Raw genomic sequence first — 13,778 nt, 5'->3', positions numbered from 1 at the left:
TCGTTGGCACTAGCAAGAAGTTACGAATTATAAAAAGTTCTCTTGAGCGGGGACACGGCGCGTATGTGCGAATGCACCTGGCAGGGACATATTACTCCGGATATAAAAACTGTAACACCACTCCTCTCACTTTAGTTCTTGCCAGCTTGTTACCAAGACATCACGTCGTGCAGAACTACACAACGTTGCGGTATACAATGAAAATGAATTGTTTTGTATAGAAATAAGTTTTATTTCAGATTTTTTTGCAATTTATAAACAATAACAAAGAAAACAAAAGAAGTGGGACTTTTTTACACACCGGTAATATCGGTGATGAAGTTACGAAGGTTGGCAACGTGAGCAAAGACGGTGGGGTAGTCGGGTCTTGCGCATCCAAGGGCCCAGGAGACAATACCGTACTGTACACCACTGTAAACAAGAGGACCGCCGGAATCACCCTGGCAAGTGCTCTGACCACCAGCGGTGGATGCAGCGCAGACCATGTAATCACGGTAGAACGAGTTTGATCCGTAGGAATACTCGCAAACGCTTGGGTCTTGAATTGGAATTTGCACACCCTGAAGTTGGGTTGGAGAAATACCACCTTCGGTAAGCCTGCCCCAGCCGGAAGCAGTAGCGTATCCACCGATGGGCAACTCAGCACCCCAGGTGGGCAGACCAACCCTCTGGGCATTGGAGTTGAGGGAAATCTGAGAACTCAGTTCCAGAATGGCAATGTCATTGATCCAGTTGTCAGCAGCGTTGTACTGAGGATGGGAGTAAAGGTTTTGGACTTTGATGAATTGACCACCTTGGTTGTTCAATGAGGAACCAACACGGACGTACATGTTATTCCAGTTGCCTTCATTTCTGTAATCATTTAATTTATTAATTAAAATATTTATTTGAATGGAAAATAAATGTTTACTTACCCTACGATGCAGTGGGAAGCAGTCAAGACAAAGCGTTCATTGATGATGGATCCACCACAGATGTGGAAGTCACCAACTTGAAGGGAGATTTGGTAGGGCACTTGGGAGATGTCGTATGCAGAACCACCGACAATGCGGTTGGTCAATAGTGGGTTGGAAACGTGGGCCGCGGAAGCGGATGCCGCGAGGGCAAGAAGACAAACGAAAGCGATCATGTTGCCAAAAAATTGGAACTGTTTGAAGGGAATCAGAAATTCGTTTATATATCAATAAATGTGCTCTCAAGTGGTCTGTGATAGATTTTATCCTTGCGTTTGAAGTGCTTATTTCCAATTTAATTGATATTGAGACGTATAGCGATTGTTCAAAATATATGCAATCAACAAATTTGGAAACACTCAAGTTCAAAGATAATTAGTAACAGTATATTTCTATTTATAAACAGATTTAACAACGAAAGTGGTACTAAAGTCCTAAATTTTAGAAAAAAACAACTTACATAACAACATACAATGTTAATAATTATACTAAAGTGGCTTCTTATAGTATTATATTTCTCCACTGGCATATTTGGTGTTGATTTGTACGCAGAAAGAGTTGTATTTTTAATACAAATTGGTGTAGAATGTGACATCTATGGTTGTACACTTTAAACTTCTTCCAAAACATCTCTCCTAACCTAACGGAAATATCAAATGTTTTAAAATCTGCTCGTCATCCAGATTAAAGACAACATTATTTCAAAAGCAACTGAGTGATAGGATTTGTTTTAACGGATTTAATTTTAATAATGGCTGATCCGAACTCAATGTTTGATTCTGCCTACAATGGCGATTTCGATTTAATAAGAACCATTGTTGAAAAAGATGCATCTACCATTAAAACAAAAGATAGTGTAAGTTTTTGTATTCTATATATAAAATTATATTTTATTAAATATTTTGAATGGAATAGAATGGAAGGATTTTATTGCATTGGGCTGCAATCAGTGGAAACCTGAAGTTGGTAACATACTTACTTGAAATGGACAGTGATATTGAAGCCCAAGATGATACAGACACCACTCCAATCATTTTAGCATCATCCTCTGGCAGATTGGAAGTTGTAAAACTATTAATCCAGCATAAAGCCAATGTGAATCATAAAACTACCCAGGGACACTCTGCTCTTCAGTATGCTGCCTCCAAAGGACACACTGATGTATTTATATCTAAACAAATTAAAGTATTATAAAATTAATTCAGTAAACTGTTTCCAGATTTGTGTTTCTTTAGTTGATGCAGGAGCTGATATAAATGTAACAGATATCAGAGGTGCTACACCTTTACATAGGGCAGCCAGTAAAGGCAATACAAGTGTGGTGAAGTATTTGCTTAGTTCCAAAGACAAGCTGGAGATAAATATTAGGGATGCATATGGAAATACTCCCCTGCATTTAGCTTGTGAAGAAGATAGGCAAGAAGAAGCCATGTTACTGATTGAACATGGTGCCAGGACTGATATTCAGAACAAAGATAAGCAGACTGCTTTGGATTTGTGTTCAAAGGGATTATTACATTATATTAAGACTAAGGAAACTACTACTAGTGTATAAAAATAACATGTTTTGTGTCCCTTAATTTAATTTTGCATTAAAATATCAAGAAATAACCAGAACTTGAAAATTTTCAAGCTTTCTCTTTATTATATTTTATTCCTACATAAAATTTGTTAAGGTAACTGATAAAACACCTGAAATTGCGGAAATTGTTGATGCAAGGACAAGAAAAGTAATGAAAAGTTAGATATTGACACAAATAATTGAATGCTATCAGAGGAATATCCAAAGGTTTGTTAATCAATAAATATACTTTCAAGTAGTGTGTAGTAGATTTATATCATCAGCTTTCAAGTGTTTATTCCTAAATTAAATCATATCAGAACGTAAGTATGAGCAGTTTTTACACTACCTATGTAAAATACTGTACTAACATAACCTTTGATTAGGTTTCATAATAAACAACAGTTCTACTTAAATTTTGGTCCTTTAATTCTACGCCAAAAAATAGAACCGTCATGCATAAACATAGAGATAAATTGCCTGAGTTTGAAGAACCAAAGAAAAAATTGATCACTGATCATGATCAACATGTTAAAGAGTTGTTTCAAATGCAGACAAATGTTTCAACAAATTTGAAAAGGTACATATCTATAATCACTGTCCTTTTTTCATATCTAACTATACACTCATATTTATAGTGAGTTACACAAGGTAAAAGTCTTCCAAAAAGCTACAGAAGGTTTTACACTTTCCAATCATATAGCAGGTACAAGTTCCTTAAAACAATTGCAAGAGAATGAAAATAGACAAAGTGAAATTAATGAACTTTTAAGTTATGGCCTGACAAAAGATGAAATAGACCTTTATTATGACTACAAATCAATGGGATTGGAAGGTGTGCAGAAGAAGTATTTGAATCATGAACCAGATGTATTGAAAAATAAGATTGATATAATATTAAAAACAATAAAATCATCTTTAGACAAAGGAGAAACTGTATGTTACTCTACACAACCAATGGATAGTATTAAAGAAATGGACTCTATATATAAAGAAGCAACAAATCAACTAACTCCTGATATAAATAAAATACGTCGAAAAGCGAGAAAAGTCGCTAATAGATTGCGAAAAGATGATGTTACAACTGTTCCTGTTACAACTGTAACACCAACTCTTAATTGTGATAGTAAAACATTATGGGACAAAACAGAAATTCCTGAAAATAAAACAAGTAGAAAACAAACTGTTCAGTATACTTGTAAGAATCAAAATTTTTACACAATCAAAGATGGTGAAATAATTAAAATTGACAATCAGCCAAATAAAACAAAAGTACCTCAGGTAACTGGCCAGTTATCATTAGAGGAGATAAAACAATTGCCTCAATTTACGAATTATCAACCTGGAAAGCCTTCAAATGTATGTATTACATAGACTTTATTACATGTAATATTTTATTTCATCCATTTATTTCATATTTAGGTGATATATGTGAAAAATTTACCAAAGAAAACATCAATTGAAGATTTGAAGAGATACTTTAAAGACTGTCCAGCACAAGAGTATAAAGTAATGAGCGGTAAAATGCGTGGACAAGCATTTCTAACTTTTGATTCAGTAGAAACAGCACAGAAAATGTTGAATACTTTAAATGGTTTAATAATCAACGATAAACCTGTTATTTTACAATATGGAAGGACTTTAGAAAATAATACAAGATAATTTATTATGTTTTCAATCGCTAAGAAGATATTTTGCATCATTTTGCGTTAAAATAACAACACTTTCCCTCTGACGGTGTAAAGTATAACTCAACTTTTAAACAAATGATTTTTCACTTCTAACCTAAAATAATCTGAACAGTAAAGTATCAATCATTACAAAATTCGTAATTTTGTAATAAAATGGCTTCTATCGCTACCATACACCCCTCACATGTGAATATACCTCGATTACCGGTAGATAGTGAAGAGCAACAATTCGAAAGTTGGCTAATCAAGTACACAAAATCACATATTTTGCATTCCCAATGTACCACAGCAGATAAATGTGCCAATACCAGCTCAGAAAGATGTACATTCTGTGTGTAAGCTATTATAATTTATTATTTGTGCATAAATATCTTTAAACATTATTTATTTTAGTTATACAAACAGTCTGGCAATACCCCACTTGCCAGAAATGGTATTTCCAAACAACATCCTGACTTTAGTTCACAACAATGGAGGATCTATAGAATTCAATGCTCTTGATGCTTTGCAATGTGTTTGCAGCAGTAGCTTACCATTTCGTGTTGCTTGTTCAGAAGCATGGAAAGAATCAAGGTATTTTATTAAAACTAACATAAAATATAATACTAAATGATTACTGAAATCATTTTATAGACCTGCTCATTTACTGGAAGAAAAAATCAAACCCTATGATTGGACATTCTCAACTGACTATAAAGGAAGCATACAGGGAAATTGTACAGTAGAACCAACTGACGAACGTATCGATATGGAGCGCTTAAAAGAAAAAGAAAAAATTCTCTTCTATCAAGAATTGATGCTGTATGAAGATGAATTACATGATAATGGTATTGCTCAATGCACGGTAAAAATCCGCGTTATGCCGACTTCGTTTTTCGTCCTTTTAAGATTCTTTTTGAGAGTTGATAATGTAATGGTCAGGATAAATGATACAAGACTATTTCATGATATGAGCACTAATTATGTTCTCAGAGAATACACAAATAGGGAATGTTCAGTAAAGGAGGTTCATCTACCATTGCCAGTCTTTGGAGATCCTAATATCTTACAGGCTCACATGCCAGTTAAAACTAGTCTGTATGAAAAGTTGATATTTGAGGAAAGTGAAGTTGCTGGTTCTAATACATAATTATTTTAATTTATATTAAGTTACTCAACAATAAACTGTATAATGTCCTTAGCTCTAGTTTTCTTGGTAGAATCAGGTTCTGATTCTGTTGTGTCTGCTTCTTCAGTTGTTTCTTCCTCAATAATCTTGGTAGCTGTGTCTATAATATTTGCTTTTATAGCACCTTTACTACCAGCAAAATATTCTAATACAATTGGCCATATTGTATCTGAGAGTAGTTTGGAGTCATAAAGATGATCCACAATCCAGTTTTGCATGTTTTTGTTAAACTTCCAGTTTGATTTATCATTTTGCCAAGATTGCAGGTATACTTCAACTGTGGTTTTGTATTTATCGAATATTTCTTCGCGTTCCTTTTGTTGGCGCTCTTCTTTTTTCAGCTTCTTTCTGGACTTTTTAATTTGAGCTTGTGGTTTTCGGAGTTTACTTGCTGGTTGTGCTGTTTCGGCATCGGGATTTTGTTCTGGTTCTTCTGGTAATTTGTGTTTGCGATTCTTCTTTTGTTTTCTTGTGGATTCATTAAATTCAGGCACAATTTCACTTGATTCCCCCATGTTTTCAATGTGGTTTTTAATAGGTTAGAATTTATACCTCATAAAGATTGCATCATGCACGCTTCATGCTTTATTTTGAGTATTGCTAGCATTTGTTAACTGGATTGAGAAGAATGTTGTTTAAAACGGTGTTCTTATTTATTGTGTTGATAAAATATAACAATTATTATTAAAAATCTACATAATTAGACATAAAAATTACTTGTAAGTCATTGTAAGGACTAAGAGCCAAGGATTTTGATGTCCTTACAAGTCCTCGGTAGTATAGTGGTCAGTATCCCCGCCTGTCACGCGGGAGACCGGGGTTCGATTCCCCGCCGGGGAGGACTTTTTGTCCTTTTTCATATTTTTATTTGTTGCTATTTGCAATTTGTTTAAATATTTGTCTTTGAGATAATTTTTTATCACCTAGCGTTAAAAAGTTATCGACGCTGCCGTAGCTCGTAGTGAAGGCTTACTTCAGTGCCTAGGTCTTATAATAACAAAATGCCTATAAATTTATAAGATTCAGCGAAGAGAAGAAAAGTTCAAGGTTCCACGTCTACTGCAGTATAGGCCCTAAGTGCCTTGTTTTGTGCGAGCAATAATTTATCGCTAGAATTTTCTAAGAGTCTTTGCTTCTTTATGGGAGCATAAAACCTTTTGAATTTTGTGTTAGCAATAAATAAACAAACCGGAAGTTTTGCTAGGAATTGTGTTTTTTGTTGCTAAATAATAAATAATAACATTATCTGCTCAAAAAGCAATGAAATCTTTTTTAAACAATTTTCGTCAAAAAATTACAACAAATAAAATAGAAACTGGTTATACATTACAACAAATTTCATAATTATCAATAAATTAATTCTATGAGTCACGAACATCGTTTATCGTCACTCGTCACCAGCCAACGTGGTTGGAACAAAATCGAATTCGGCCAAATTTGAACTTTGTACCGCAGTAGCACACGTACATGTAATAATCTAGAATATAACGCGTTGTACAACCACATTTATACTTTAGACATTGTAGCTATTGCAATAAAGCTATATTAAAAGTGTACCTTGTGTCTGAGTCAAGTAGTTCTCGTGTATCATGATCAGCAAGTGCACAACACAAGCTTAACAACGCATTCAGTAATTTGATTAGATTGCGCGATACTATCTCATAGAAAAGTTATACATTTATTGCAACGCAATAAGTATCTCGACTGCCATTCATCAACAAAACTCGTGTTACGCGGTCGTGTTTGCGTGATTGCTTAATTTTTACTACCAGTGCGAACTAATCGTTCATCACAATCTTCAAAATGGTTGACCAAGAGAATAAAACCTCAGAGCTGCACGAACAGGTAAACAAATTACATTTTTTTTACTTTACATGCACATCACACTTTAATTGAAACAGAATAATGCATTTATAGCATACAATAAAAGCAATTTCAATTTAATAACTGTATACATAACTGCAGTGTTTAATTAAGCAATTAAAAAGTTTACGCACGAGCGTCGGTAATCTCAAAAACGCAGCTTCCAACAATTGCAATTATTACTGACGATTATTCAATGATAATGATATAACGAAAGTGTTTACATGTCCTCTATGAACCCGGCGTTTAATTCAGCGCTACGAATCAATAGAAATGTGTTATTTCGATGAGATAAAATCAACCGGATCTGTCGGAGACAGAATTGAAAACCAGTTCCATACATGCACCATTTAAGGTCCAATTTGACTGCATTCACAGACGATCCAGACGGTTTATCAATTTGTCCGCTGTGTTCGACCTCGCGGACATTCATCTCGTTCATCTCTCAGTTCCTCACTTGTCACATCAGCTCGTGGTGCACATTTTATAACTGAACGCTTAGCACGCTTCACGTGTTCTTCATAACCTTTTTAAAGTCTCGTCTCGTTTTTATTACAAGTGTTTTAAAAGATTTTTAACTTTTAATTGTTCAATTCTTTTGTTTTATTGCACCAATTGAATCAACGTAAGTAAACAGTTCGATATATTTAATATTTTATTATCATCATTATAATATAATAAAATTAATTATATTATTGAGATATAATAATAATTTCTCTTAACAATTGAAATTTATAATATAATGATTTTGATTATGACATATTCATATTTGACCTTCAAAAGATTATTGAATGTGCTCTCAAATTAAACACGTTTTATTGGTTTCGTGGAAATGTTATGCATTTGGAAAAGATGAAACACTTTTTTTATCGGGCGAGAACGCGCGATATCTGTTCTAAACATAATCCAGAACATCGTGTAAGAAGAATCGAACAAAAACATATAAATCACACTTTCACTTCGAATTCAGTGTGGACTAGCGTGTTTTTTTTTTATCGGGTACTTCAATCGAACTGTTTGTTTCCTAATTTTTCTCCGTCTGGAGATTTTATTGCTTTGAACATGCACAAAATCAATCAACGGTATTTAAGTCGACCAAATCTATTTGATGTGTTATCTTATCACTTTCAATTTACTTACAAAACAATTTAATTTATAAGATTTATGAATTAAAACTGAAAAGAAGTAACTTGGCAACGTGCCTAAATAAAAACGTCAATGTTGCAATAAACTAAACATGCGTCAACATCTTCAACAAAATTTTGGAAAATAAACTCGAAATTTACGTGAATTGAGCAACAAAATCAGAAAAATCCAATAAAAATCATTACTTTTATTGCAACAGACGTCATGAATAATGCAATATGCGAAGTTTTGGAGATGTTTGGGTGGGGGACGAAACAGGAAACGGAAATACACGTGACCGAGAGTTTTATCAAAAGGAGATATCCAGATTATTACAGTGAAAACATTATTAGAACAAGACCAAATTCCTGCTATCGACTTGTTCAAGTAGTTTTAATTAAATACAATAAAAATGCATTGCCACTAACACCAAACGTGACTTGTTCTAGATGCCGGCTGAAATTAAACAAGATGGCGCCTGCATCTCTCTGGAGAGTGTAAACCGTATCTCTAAATTGCCAATGGTTGAAAGTACTCTTCAAACAAGCAAACACATTTACGATAAAGTGAAGGTAAATTAAAAACGTCACAATAAATTTGTAAATACCTATTATTTTATTTCTTATAAAATATAATCAATAGGATTTCAACAACTTGACCAATTGGACAATGTCAACCGCTGAAAACACGGTCCACAAGGCAATGGAAGTTGGAAAACCTTACGCAACTCCAGTACTTCAGTCTCTGGACGGACCTATTAAGAAAGTCGATGGAATTATCTGCAGTGGATTGGACTATGTTGAAGCGAAGGTCCCAGCAGTCAAATTACCACCCGGCGAAGTAAGTTTCCTGAAGTCATTATCATTACCACGCAAATTCTCACATTTTCTTCATTTCATAAATCATTTGAACGCGTAACAGCCAGCAAACATTAGTTTTTCTTTCAGTTATACACTTCCACTAAGGATTACATTGCCAACAATCCCACAGTAGTCACGGCATGTTCCGTTGTTAAACCCGCCGTAGACACTGCCAAAAGTTACGTTGCCACTGCCGGATCAACCGTCAATGTTACAGTTCAAGGTACACACTTGCACTATAAACCTATTAGCATTCACATTAATAATGATTGATGTAACAATTCAGGTGCCAAAACAATGGTGGAGCCAGTTTTCGATTCAGCAAAGAAAGCCGTTGAACCAGCCCTAGAGTCCGCCCGAAACATTGTAGAACCCTATGTGGAATCGTCAAAGGAAAAAGCAGCCGCCATCCGGGACTTTGGCGCGCAGAAAATCGACGAATACCTGTACACCTCCACACCAGGCAAAGAAGCAGGTAATAATTCCACGTGCATCGATAGTAACACCAGCTATGCATCGACCAATGACTCATCACTCACTTCAGCCACTGGCACCGAAGCATCCTCTGATAGCGAATAGTTTTTATCATATATTCATTATTATCATACATACCTACACACCGACACGGACATCGTCAGACTGAAGTATTATCATACATATAAATGTTTTGTTTGTAATTCGAATACTTTTCTCGTTACAGATCCGACGGGTGAATGCACGGAACTGCAGAAAGCCGAGTAAATGTGTAACTTAAAAGTCGTTGATAAGGAATATTTGGATATTTAATTACTGTCAATTGTCAAAAATGGGGATTTTTACCGTTTTCGGCACTTGTATCTACACTGTCTGATTAATTGAGTTTATAATTATCGTTGTATTTAGCAGATAATAAATTAATCGTTTCATTTGTAATAATATATATTTATAATTATATTTATAAGTATTATAAAGTTAAGAAGTCAAGTCAAAAAAGAGTGAAGCATTTGTTGTTGTTGCTAGAGGTAAAGCAGGTGAATATAAAAGCGGTATGAATTGTTCGTTGTTCAGTCGTCTCGACTAGTGCGGGCCATCGGGTGGACATAGAGAAACGTGCTGTTAACTTATGTCCGAATCTCAGGCGTTTATTAATTGACTATTGTTTTAATGGACTCGGATAATTGTACATTTGTTAATCATCAATTCAATTAAATTTCAGCAACAGGTAATTTGTGGCTGTCCGGATATAGTTTGTTGCATTGAGATACTAATTATCAGTTAGTGAGACACGTTCAAGGAAAATAAGTGAAAACGTTTCCCGGCAACAATGTTACTTGTTTTGTTCGTGATATGGAGCTGTGTTGGTTTGATTTACATACACATGAAAAGAAGGCATTTAGTGAATTTAGGTGCCAAGTTACCGGGACCTAAACCTTTGCCTTTGGTTGGGAATGCTTTAATGTTTATTGGAAAACCAGAAAGTGAGTTTTTCTTATTTATTTTTATTCATTTGTAATTTCTTTTTGTATTCTAAGGAATGTTTCGAAAATTAGCAATCCTTAATAAAAAATATAAACGAATGTTGGCTCTCTGGATGGGCCCAAAGTTAACAGTGTTAATATTTAATGCGAAAGATGCAGAAGCAATTTTGAAAGCAAAAGGTACTTTCAAAGCTGAAGAATATCAATTTTTACGCCCTTGGCTTGGCGAAAGTATCTTAATCAGTGAAGGTAAATGCAACATTTTTTTCATTAACAACTTGATTTCATGTTACGAATGCTGGTTTGCTTCAATCACGCATTTAATAAAGCGTTAAAAGAAAAGTTTAGTGTGGTCACATTGTAGTGACTAATTATGCAAACGCTGAAGAGTCTTCAATCGCACCTCGCACCAAATCATGAAGTACCATTATAGTATTGAATAATCATGTATCGTGAGCAGACTGTTAGGTGAACAAAACACATTGCACAATTGTGTTGTTAAAAATACTTGTTGTTATTTCCTTTTGCATTTGCATAATTACCAAAGAGAATTTCGCGTCTTCCTCTGTAAGTAGTTGAAAAATACAGCAATAAATTCATAAAATTCCAATTAAACCATAAAAGTATGTTTTGACTATTATTTCGTGGTTCCTTTTAAAACATCACTGCTTTTTACTTTTTTTATGACGTTTGCATTCAATTAAAACAAAAATGGATTTCCATTCATTTAGTCATTTAGTGCATCTGGTGTAATTACCAGTTGGTTTCGGTGAATTAAAATTAACAGATAAGCTTTAATCATTATTAACCTGTTTTATTGCGTGCCGAATTTCCTTTAATTGCAAATATTTTCAGGTGCGAAGTTTAAACACAACAAAAAACTACTTACGCCTGCGTTTCACTCGCAGAATTTAAAGCAATACTTAAAGGTATTCAGCGAGTACAGTAATAAACTTATTGATGAACTTGAGGAGCAAGTTGATGAGCCGGAATTCGATATTCAGCCATACCTGAGTTTATCCACAATGTTTGCTTTACTAGGTAAAACCAAACGCGTAACTAATTTTTCGATTAATTTGGTAATTGATGTTTTAACGACATGTGCAGAAACGTCGATGGGAGTGAAGAAAGAAACTTTAGGTAATCAAACCATGGACTACATTCATGCCGTTGAAAGGCTGGGCCGGTTTGCGCATGAACGTTCGTACAAAGTGTGGCTGCGACCGGACATTGTTTTTAAATACTCGAAACTGAAACAGGAGCAAGATAAGTACCTGAACGTAGTGCATCCGTTGACCGAGAAGGTCATCAAGGAGCGTCGACGAGAATACTTGATGAACAAGGAGAATGTCAATGGAGAGCAAATCAAATGGCCAGTCTTTTTGGACAAATTCTTTGAAGCCACTGATGATGAAACCGGTGCGGGATTGACAGATGACGAAATCAAGGACGAAGTTATGACAATGCTCTTCGCTGTTAGTATACAATTAAGAAGTAGACACTTTAATTGAATAAACAAATAAATTTTCTAATGAATTGAGTCAAAATGTTTTGTTTTCAGGGTCATGATACAACATCAGTTGCAATTGGGTTTTGTTTATGTATGCTGGGCTTACATCAAAATGTACAAGTTAGTATAAATGGTTATTTTAATCAAGAATGAGTCAAAAACAATTTTTATTTCAAAAAGGAAAAGCTACAATCTGAATTAGATTATGTTTTTAATGGGATGAATGAAGAAGTTACCTATGAAGATTGCAAGAAATTGGTTTATATGGATCAGGTAATTCAGGAAACATGGCGTCTGTTTCCGCCTATACCGATGATTGGTAAGAAGCCACAGGAGGATATTCCGTTGGAGGATTGCACTTTGCCCAGCGGTTGCACGACCCTATTGTGTATCATGGCGATTCATCGTGACGAAACGCAGTATAAAAACGCCAACGATTTCAATCCTGATAACTTCCTACCTGAGAACATTAAGCAACGCAATCCGTACAGCTTTATTCCGTTCTCAGCCGGGCAACGGACGTGCGTAGGTATGGATGTCATTCTGACGTGTTTCTGTTTTCTGTGTGGATTTCTCCTGGGACTGTGGTTGTTTCAGGACAACGATACGCGCACCTTCTTATTAAGGTTACACTAACCTACATACTGCGAAGATACCAAGTGTCGTCGGAGCGTCCTATCTCCCAGTACAAACTGGCTGGGCAAACTTCTCTCAAGATGAAAAATGGTTTTATGATCAGTTTAAAGGATCGCCAACTTAATAACAACAAAATAACAAACGATTACTAATCCTTATAACAATATACAATTGTTTATTGTAGATTAGTTCAATATTAGCCCAATATTATTATTTTGGTTATTTAAATGCATTAAATACGTTTTTAATTCAGTTTGTTTTTATTTAGATTTTGAATTAGGAAACAATTAATAGACCTTAACCAATGCTAAATATATAAACAAATAATGCGTGTCTTCATGGTCAATAGCATTTTGGAGCATATTCTTAAACTTGGAGCATCATTGATAATCAAAAGTAAATGTGAAGCACCACTTCTGTAGTAAGTGTATTAATGTTTATAACTTAAATTTTATCGACGTCACTATCTACGTATTTATTTGGTGTTGTGTTTGCTGATTTTCTAATTAATTAGTTGTAAATATAAATAAATTTTATAATATACTGATCTCCGCAGCAGGCACTTCTGCGGCTCACTGTTTCTCATTACCCCCACCACTTTTTGCTGGTAGTACACTGATATAAAAGGGCGCGCTCAGTCATGCCTGAATCATCCAGTAGTGCTCGGTTCTCAACGTTTCTCGTTTTTCGGTCCACATTTTAATTTAACATTATTACTGCTCCCGAGATCTAAACCTTTTTCGTGTTTTAAAGTACCTATCTATCTTAAACCCGAGGGAAATATAATGATTGAATATTTGCGTTCCTTGAAGCTGAAATTTCATCACGCAATAAATTTTAGAGCAAACTGCGCGCGCTGCACGTTTGAGACATTTAATATCTACCATCTATATTCTTTGCTTTCTATATTTGAACTAAGCTACTACCAATGGGGCGCAAAAATGGCAATGTCGA

At 34.8% G+C, this 13,778-nt stretch overlaps 6 protein-coding genes and 1 non-coding gene across 8 annotated transcripts; 6 read left to right on the top strand and 1 right to left on the bottom strand.

Moving 5' to 3' along the window:
* Positions 1-208: 208 nt before the first annotated feature.
* LOC135792113 (trypsin delta-like) lies at positions 209-6,095 on the bottom strand. The gene is made up of 3 exons (XM_065302731.1): positions 5,357-6,095; positions 915-1,176; positions 209-852 (listed from the first exon to the last, which is right to left on the bottom strand). Exons 1-3 carry the CDS (start codon positions 5,886-5,888, stop codon positions 294-296), a joined length of 1,353 nt encoding a protein of 450 aa, XP_065158803.1. The 5' UTR covers positions 5,889-6,095; the 3' UTR covers positions 209-293.
* On the top strand, positions 1,567-2,570 carry LOC135791533 (26S proteasome non-ATPase regulatory subunit 10-like). The gene is made up of 3 exons (XM_065301938.1): positions 1,567-1,809; positions 1,869-2,114; positions 2,173-2,570. Exons 1-3 carry the CDS (start codon positions 1,705-1,707, stop codon positions 2,506-2,508), a joined length of 687 nt encoding a protein of 228 aa, XP_065158010.1. The 5' UTR covers positions 1,567-1,704; the 3' UTR covers positions 2,509-2,570.
* Positions 2,885-4,192, top strand: LOC135791531 (RNA-binding protein 41-like). The gene is made up of 3 exons (XM_065301935.1): positions 2,885-3,094; positions 3,153-3,873; positions 3,937-4,192. Exons 1-3 carry the CDS (start codon positions 2,970-2,972, stop codon positions 4,174-4,176), a joined length of 1,086 nt encoding a protein of 361 aa, XP_065158007.1. The 5' UTR covers positions 2,885-2,969; the 3' UTR covers positions 4,177-4,192.
* On the top strand, positions 4,289-5,385 carry LOC135791532 (TIP41-like protein). The gene is made up of 3 exons (XM_065301937.1): positions 4,289-4,540; positions 4,599-4,778; positions 4,839-5,385. Exons 1-3 carry the CDS (start codon positions 4,359-4,361, stop codon positions 5,332-5,334), a joined length of 858 nt encoding a protein of 285 aa, XP_065158009.1. The 5' UTR covers positions 4,289-4,358; the 3' UTR covers positions 5,335-5,385.
* A 46-nt stretch (positions 6,096-6,141) lies between the features above and the next one.
* On the top strand, positions 6,142-6,213 carry TRNAD-GUC (transfer RNA aspartic acid (anticodon GUC)). Its single transcript has one exon. It is a non-coding gene; the product is annotated as a tRNA-Asp (tRNA).
* A 963-nt stretch (positions 6,214-7,176) lies between these two features.
* Positions 7,177-9,800, top strand: LOC135792110 (lipid storage droplets surface-binding protein 1-like). Its single transcript, XM_065302730.1, has 5 exons — positions 7,177-7,218; positions 8,811-8,933; positions 9,004-9,201; positions 9,309-9,444; positions 9,508-9,800. Exons 1-5 carry the CDS (start codon positions 7,177-7,179, stop codon positions 9,798-9,800), a joined length of 792 nt encoding a protein of 263 aa, XP_065158802.1.
* On the top strand, positions 9,703-13,076 carry LOC135791530 (cytochrome P450 4g15-like). 2 transcript variants are annotated; one of them, XM_065301934.1, is made up of 9 exons: positions 9,703-9,865; positions 9,922-10,422; positions 10,480-10,678; positions 10,733-10,927; positions 11,534-11,719; positions 11,786-12,153; positions 12,240-12,308; positions 12,369-12,717; positions 12,786-13,076. In XM_065301934.1, exons 3-9 carry the CDS (start codon positions 10,525-10,527, stop codon positions 12,974-12,976), a joined length of 1,512 nt encoding a protein of 503 aa, XP_065158006.1. In that variant the 5' UTR covers positions 9,703-9,865; positions 9,922-10,422; positions 10,480-10,524; the 3' UTR covers positions 12,977-13,076. The 2 variants fall into 2 exon arrangements, with proteins under 2 accessions (XP_065158006.1, XP_065158005.1); XM_065301933.1 differs by having other exon boundaries at positions 9,922-10,678.
* Positions 13,077-13,778: the final 702 nt, after the last annotated feature.

The sequence above is a fragment of the Atheta coriaria genome, unplaced genomic scaffold (assembly GCF_025399875.1).
Source record: "Atheta coriaria isolate IRGN ID8LTWV9N9 unplaced genomic scaffold, Caltech_Dcor_3.1 hic_scaffold_5_pilon, whole genome shotgun sequence".
NCBI classification, from domain to species: Eukaryota; Metazoa; Arthropoda; class Insecta; order Coleoptera; family Staphylinidae; genus Dalotia; species Dalotia coriaria.
This window is presented reverse-complemented; position numbering and strand designations above follow the sequence as displayed.